The 7197-nt window shown below is 43.6% G+C and overlaps 1 protein-coding gene across 1 annotated transcript in view; it reads right to left on the minus strand.

The window, feature by feature from the left end:
- Window positions 1–1500: 1500 nt before the first annotated feature.
- The window catches only part of ISM1 (isthmin 1), an 84938-nt gene continuing 79241 nt past the window's right edge, over window positions 1501–7197 (minus strand). Inside the window, exon 6 of the mRNA XM_006143658.3 lies at window positions 1501–3289. Within this exon, the coding sequence (XP_006143720.1) occupies window positions 2772–3289 (518 nt within the window). The 3' untranslated portion in view covers window positions 1501–2771. The remainder of the gene's footprint in view (window positions 3290–7197) is intronic.

The raw sequence follows: 7197 nt of genomic DNA on the forward strand, positions 1-7197 counted from the left end.
TGGTACACCACCCTGCTCTGAATTCACTCTACCTTCTAATCAGTTCGTTAGGTCAGCAAGGTCTGATAGTAAAGGCAAATAGCCCATAGAAAACTGCTCTTTTCAGTCATTCTCACTACAGTATAAAAGACTTACGATTTCATGCTGAATCCTTAACAAAAACACCTTAGATGTGGTGTAATATCTACCCACTGCTGTCCCTCAACTCATCATTCCAAACATCTCGCTTTTCAGAAAACACCAAGCTCTTTCCTATTTCCTTACCTTTGTCCATAGCATTTTCTTAACTCTGAGTGCATCCATGTCCCCTTCCTTCTTTTCTGTTTTCTAAACCACATACCAACCCTCTGTTAGAACCAAAAGGTACTTCCCTGATTCCTGCCACTATGTCTCCATCGTACTTTGCACTTACCCTCAATTAAACACATACCAGAGGGTCTTGACCTGTGTCTTTTTGTCTTTCTGCATCACTTAGTTAAATTTCTCATGTGCACACTCTCTAGCATCTGCTTGAATATTTGTGTTGACAGGGAACTCATTTCAAAGCATGCATTCTATTGCCAGCCAACTCTTTGTGTAAAACCAGTTTTCCCATTATTAGAAATAGCAGGTTAGTGTCTTTGATACATGGACCTGTTGATTGTCTCCCTCCTAGTACAATTGCATAGGATGTTCACATTCCATAGATAGACATAAAGCCTAAATATACACATCCTGATTGCCAATATGTTCTAATGTATAAATAATTCTAGAGTAAAAAAGGATAAGAGCAAAAAAAAAAATGCTAGAGGGTGTATGTGCATGAGAGAGAAGAGAGAGAGAGAGAATGAGAAAGCACCCTTCTTGGGGTATGGCCACATCACAATCCCTTCTCCATATTTTTCAGACTTTGGGCATGTATGAACATGTGACCAGCATGATTTTCAAGTCACTGGGTCCAGGACTTCAACCATGCAGTCTGGACCCAGTGCCTTCACCACCATGCCACTGCTGGCTCAAGAACAGGGCTGTATCAGGACTAAGGGTAAGTCAGCAATGCCAAAGGCACCAGGAATGCGAGGATGCCCAAAATGCGGTACAGTAGAAAGGGCACTGGGCTAGGCAATGAAAGATGAGGCAGTGTGGTTTATGTTCTCAAAGCTCTGGCTTTTCACATCTGGGAAAGCAACACGGGTGGTTCTTCTTACTACCGTAATCACAGAGTTTTGTCTGAAGTGCTCCCCTTGCCTGGACTATCTTATTGCCATAAGCCTTTGCTCTGCTTTGGCTTTCTTAGCTCTAGGTGGGCAAAACGTCACACATGTCAATGGGCTTCTACCTGCTGGGGTCTGGGTACAGGCTGTTGGTGCCGAAGGTGCTATGATTTATCCCACCCACCATCATGTCAGACGGTGAACCCTCATTTCCACCTGTGTCCAATGTTCCTCCCCCCGTGCCTCGAACCCTTGTTTCACTAGGACTCTTTATGATACTTGTATCATAAATTGAGAATGCAGATAATACAGTTTATTATGATTTTTTATTATATATTCTTTTTTCTGGAGTTTTGTAAGTCAAAAATTGCTTAAGAATCAACTCTTTATTTGTCCTAAGTTCCATGCTACAGAACCAAGTCATATTACAGTTGCTTGATGTACAAGATCCAATGACTCAATAAATACTTTACAAAAATAATGCAGTTTTTTCCCCTTTTTTAAAATATAAAAATTTTAAGATTTCCCAGACTTGAGCCACATCGCTTCTTTTTCTATTTTTTTAATGGGATTATTTTGGTAGAGAAAAAAAAATGTTGAGTTGATAATAAGATCAAATAGATGAAATGAAGGCCATATTCTTTTCCCATTTATTGGGCTGTCAGAAGGCATGATGTGTTTTTGCATAGAAAAGCACATCATGGCTTTTCTGACAACTCAATATATATATATTTTTCTTTAGAAAAGTGCTATTACTGTTTTTACGTCCGAACTTCCTGCAGTCTTCTGAACCTACTAAGACAGGAGCAAAAATTCTACTGTTTTAGTTCTTTTGGTAGACTCATGGTATTATGCTAATATTGGTCTTTTATTTTAAAGCTCATTTAAAATGAAGCCTCAGGTTGCTTCTAAAGTACTTACCCCTTGCATATTCCTCATGCCTTACCCAGTCTGAGGCAAGAGAACTTTGGAATCTGAGACTCTACAAGGTGCCTTATGACTAAGTAACATTTAGCTTCAGGTAGGCATTTTCTTGTTATTTATTTTTAGCAAAATCATTGCAAAATTCCCTTTCTCTTCCACTTTCCTAAGCCTCTTTTTTTCTGAATTCTCACAGAAGCGATTTAACAGTTTCAGAATGACAACTCCAGAGAAAAGGTTATGCTTAAGTCACATTTGTATTAAATAAGTTATATATAAAACTGCTTATAATGTTTACAATTTCAATCTCTTTCTCCCTTCACTTCTTCTGGAAACACCCGTTCCGGTCTGAATTGAACCACACCCACTATAGCTCCAGGATCTTTTTCTGGCTTCTTTATTGTCCCCATCCTCCTGCCCCCTTGTCCCCAAGGAAGACTTCTAAACGGGTCTGTAGGCTATCGCAGATGGCAATGGTGGCTTCAGATGGCAGTTCCACTGGCCTGGCGCACACCCTGGAGTCATTTTTGAAAATACTCATGTGGTATATACAACTATACACATATGTGACTAAGAATGGCGCCGGTCAGCAGATCAGTGCAGTGTGTCTGTGTCACAAAAGCAGAGATGGCATCTCTCCATCTCCTCCCAGTCTCTTTAATACTCCCTGGCCTCCTGGAACTGCTTAATGTAGTCCTCATCAGAAGGGCTCTCCGCGCACTTCTGCCCGTTGTTGGGAGGCCGAGCCTCGTTATACCTGCTCCAGTCGCCCTTGCAGATGATCCAGGGCAGGACGTCCACCTTGTAGTGGAGCTCAGCTGAGAACTCCGTGCTGATGAGGTTGGGCGTCCCCGCCCCTTTGCCCCTGGTGATGAGCTGCATGTTGTCACCATAGCAACAGTGCTGGGCAGCCAGCGTGGTGCTCTCTAGGGATAGCATGGAGCGGATGCAGTATCGGGCCGTGGGCTTGTAGATCTCCAGTTTCTCTTTGGGCCCGCTGGCGTCCTTCCAGCGGAAGTCCTTGCGCTTGATGCGGTCAAAGATGTCGGCGGTGCTGTAGGCCACCTCAGTGGGGTAGGAGCAGGGGCAGCTGGGCAGGTCATTGATGACCTTGTGCATGTACTTCTTTAAAAACTCACTTTTGCAGCTCATCCACCTCTCACAGCTGTCCGTGTCTGAAAAAAGGCCCCAGAGAAATGCTCTAACCATGTGGGAAAATGGCTGAGAGATGACGTCATGGTCAACAATGTTGTTGATAATCACTCAACAAACCACCAGGCCAAGAGTGGTCATTCTCACCTCCTTGAATTCAGGAACTTTATTCAAAAGGTTCCCCTGCTTCACTTAATAGTATAACAATTTAACACACATATACAAATAAAGAGAATACCTTTAAACTTACACAATGATTGGTCACGTTCCATTACCTAGGTTTAATTATCATCATATTTAATTTATGTTTTTTGTGGAAATATGTATCATCACCTCTAAATTTTCGTAGGCAGCTATCAAAGAAAAGGAGGTTATTTTCTTAGATAATCATAAGCCCTCTATCACCCCTAACAAAATTAATAATAAGTAATCCAGAGGGCTGTTTATAGTCTCCTCTTTAAATAAGTGGTGATGTAATGGAAAAGGCCCCCAAGGGACATTTGCAGGAATAAGCTTTATTTCTGCCACCCACTGACTGGTTTAAAATAGGGCTAGTCTAACCACTTAACCTTAGGCATATAACAATCACTGTCAGCAAATTCCTATGATACATTGCCTCAAAGAGGAAGAAGCCTGTGGCACCTGCTTTTAGGGGACTTGACATGTAGGCCAGAGGACAGGATCTGTAGTCCTGAGTCTGGACCCACCCCTAAAAATGTTCCATTTGGTTTTCACAGTATTAAAAAAATCGGGACTGGAGAGTAGTAGAGATACAACTCAATACTCTGCAAGGCTGACCCACGTGGGAAGGTTCAGGCTCCCACCCAAAGATCTCCCTGTGTACGTGGGCACACACATGTCCGTGATCTGGGGATGGTTGAGGGTGAGGGTAGATGTGGTTCCAAGATGCTACTGGGGTCGCTGTATGTATGCTGTTGGGTGTGTTCTCTCTCACCCCTTTACTTTCTCTGAGATGTCTCTCTTGCTCATGGAAGAAATAAACTTAAAAAAATATTGATTAATTATTACATTTAAGAATTAGGTGATTTCAACTGTAAATGTGAATTCCTGGCTTCGTTTGACATGCCAAGGATGTATCTGCACTGGTCTTGCATGTCCCGTGGGAACAACTGTAAACCAGTGAACGGTGAGTCATTGCGCTGGGCAGGAGGTCCCCAGGTCAGCACAGCCCCTGCCTGATCCCTTCCCTCATGGGTGTTCTCTTGGTCCCTCAGTCATCTGTGTCCAGGATCCATGGTTTTGTGAATGTCTCATTTTGGGTGCCCCTAGCCTCTGAGACAGACTCCAGTAAAAACGGTTATTGGGAGATGATCCAGGAAACCTAGCAGGGGAGCAGGGAATGTGGATCAAACCAGTAAACATTGCAAGGATCCCACTGATACCTGGGAAGACACGCAGAAACAGCCTCGGTGTTCTCCTATCCACTGACAGCATTGAACTTTATCTAAGCCCTGTGATTCTGGAAAACAGCGAAGGCTAAGAATCTCACCACATTTTTGCATTCCGAAAAAAAGCCTACTGCAAGGAACTTTCCTTCCCTGTGGGACTTCGATAAGCCTGATAACGATGTCTCCTGGTTTACCTGTAACAAGGCCAGATGCACACCCTCCAAATTTCCTCATGCCTCAGGGATGATTGGCTGAACGACTTGTGCCCACGGATTGATCAGAAGTAGCTGCATCTTAACCAGACTTTTATGCTTCTTTTCTTCCTTCAAGCCCCTGAGATTCATCCCACCCTCAGCCTGAGCCAGAAGAGAGCCTATCTGTATGGGGCCCTCCTGGGAAAGAAGATGTTCTCAGGATAAAGCGTTCTCTGATCTGCTATCGGATCTGCCACTCTTTTATCCCTTTTCCTACATCAGGTTTGTTCTAGCCTTACTTCCTCCTCTATAAAAGCAAATGCCCTTTGCCTAGTCCTGGAGATGCTTGCAGATCTTATGGTCAACAGTTCTCCCTATGGCAATAACAGGGATATAAGATTCCTCCACCCCCACAATAATTCTTTAAATAAATCATAGCCTTATAAGTTAGATTTTTTGGGGGGTAGGGGAGAGGTTTTTGCTATAGGGCATGTGTACTCGCCAGAAAGATAGAGAGAGACAGAGATAGAAAGGGAAAAATAACCCCCCACACACAATGCCACAATCCATTCTCCTCCATTCTTCTCTTTGGGATCTTGGGCATGCATGCACATGCACCCAGCATGAGTTCAAGTCACTGGGTCTGGGACTCAAACCACAGTCGACTACATGGGAATCCAGCGACGTAGCCATTACACTATCTGCTGGACCCTAGATTTGTTTTTTATTTGGTCATCAGCTCCTGTGATATTGGGCTGTTCTGATTTCTATGCATTTTTGGACTGGTGGGCTCACTATACATTCTTGGGCTGGTAGGCAGGGGGTGGGGGCAGAGAATGGCCTTAGGCAAAGAAACTGGAAGGCTCCATTTGAAAGTCAGGTTGGGGTACAGGGAAGTCCTGGTATGGACTGAGGGGATGTGAGCAGGTCACAGATAGCTTCTGCCTCAGTGAGCTGCAGCAGGTAAGAGGAGGCACATTTTTCTTTTCCTTTCTTTTTTAAAAAAATTACTTATTTAATTTTATTTATCATTATTACACTAGAGAGAGAGATAGAAACACACACACAGACACACACACACAATGAGAAAGCATCCCCTATGGGGGATGGTCATACTGCAATCCCTTCTCTATCCTTTCAGGATTTTGGGAAGCATCTCACATGACTGGCAAGACTTCTGGTCACTGACTCGAACCATGCTGTTAGCCATGTGAGATCTAGCTGCCTTATCCACCATGCCATCAGCTGGCTCCCATTAACATTCCACGTTTGGGAATGTTGTGCATCTTGAGGAAAAGTGGAGCTCACCCCATCACAGAGGTAAAATGTCAGGTATTTGTTTTCCCTTGCCATTTGCTAACCTCAGCCAAAGATTCTCCTGCTCAAATCTGAGTCCTCAGGGAGTTACTTAAAGAAGCAGTGTCAGCTTAGACATTTTTGCCGTGGTAGTGTTGGTGGTGGCTGTGGCATGAAGCATTCAGTGGCGGTTGTCAGTAGATTTAGGTAGGGTTCCCTGAGTGGGCCTGTGTGAGAGGTGGCATCTAAAATTCAGTAGCGTTTGTATGTAATTAGGCTCCTCCTGGCATGTGGCCATGGCAGGCATTCTGGTTACTTATATTTCCTGATTTCTACTTGTATTTTGAACCTGGTTCTTCAGTCTGTGTTCTGATTCTTGAGTTACCCAATAGCTTTCATTGTATTTTTTCTTAGTAATTAACTAGGGTTGGTCTCCCTTGTTTGCCACCTGGAACTCTCCCCAGTGTGCTGATTTCTGTTGTTTGATCCTGTTCTCTATCTACTGCTACACTAGCCATTCCTTTATGTCACAGCGATGTACTGACAGACAGGTCTAACTATTTTTGGTCGCAGTTCCTTTTTTTAAGTATGGGCTTTAAAAAATTTTAAAGTCCAGGCTTTGTGTACATAGGTATCATGAGTGTAAATTAAGTGGTCAGGACAAAGGTCAGCTTGAGAAGGACTCTAATCATTAAAATGAGGAAGAGAGACATAGGACATCTCTTATGAACCCAGGAACTCGTAAAGAATGTGCTCTCCGGTACAGCAGGTGGTGTGGTGATTAAGATGCTGGTCTCCCATATGGCCAATGTAGACCTGGCAGCTTGAAACTCATGCCAGGTGCAGGTGCGTACGTGCCCAAAATCCCAAGAGGAGAATGGAAGAGAATGGATTATGGTATGGTGGCCATCCCCCTGGGAAGTGATTTCTCACTTTCTCACTTTCTCTCTCTCTGTCTCTCCAGCAAGTGTATGCACCCTATAGCAAAAATCTCTCAAAAAAAAAAAAGGGGGGGGGGGGAATAAAGGGTTC

Source organism: Tupaia chinensis, unplaced genomic scaffold (assembly GCF_000334495.1).
Source record: "Tupaia chinensis unplaced genomic scaffold, TupChi_1.0 Scaffold000101_1, whole genome shotgun sequence".
NCBI lineage: Eukaryota > Metazoa > Chordata > Mammalia > Scandentia > Tupaiidae > Tupaia > Tupaia belangeri.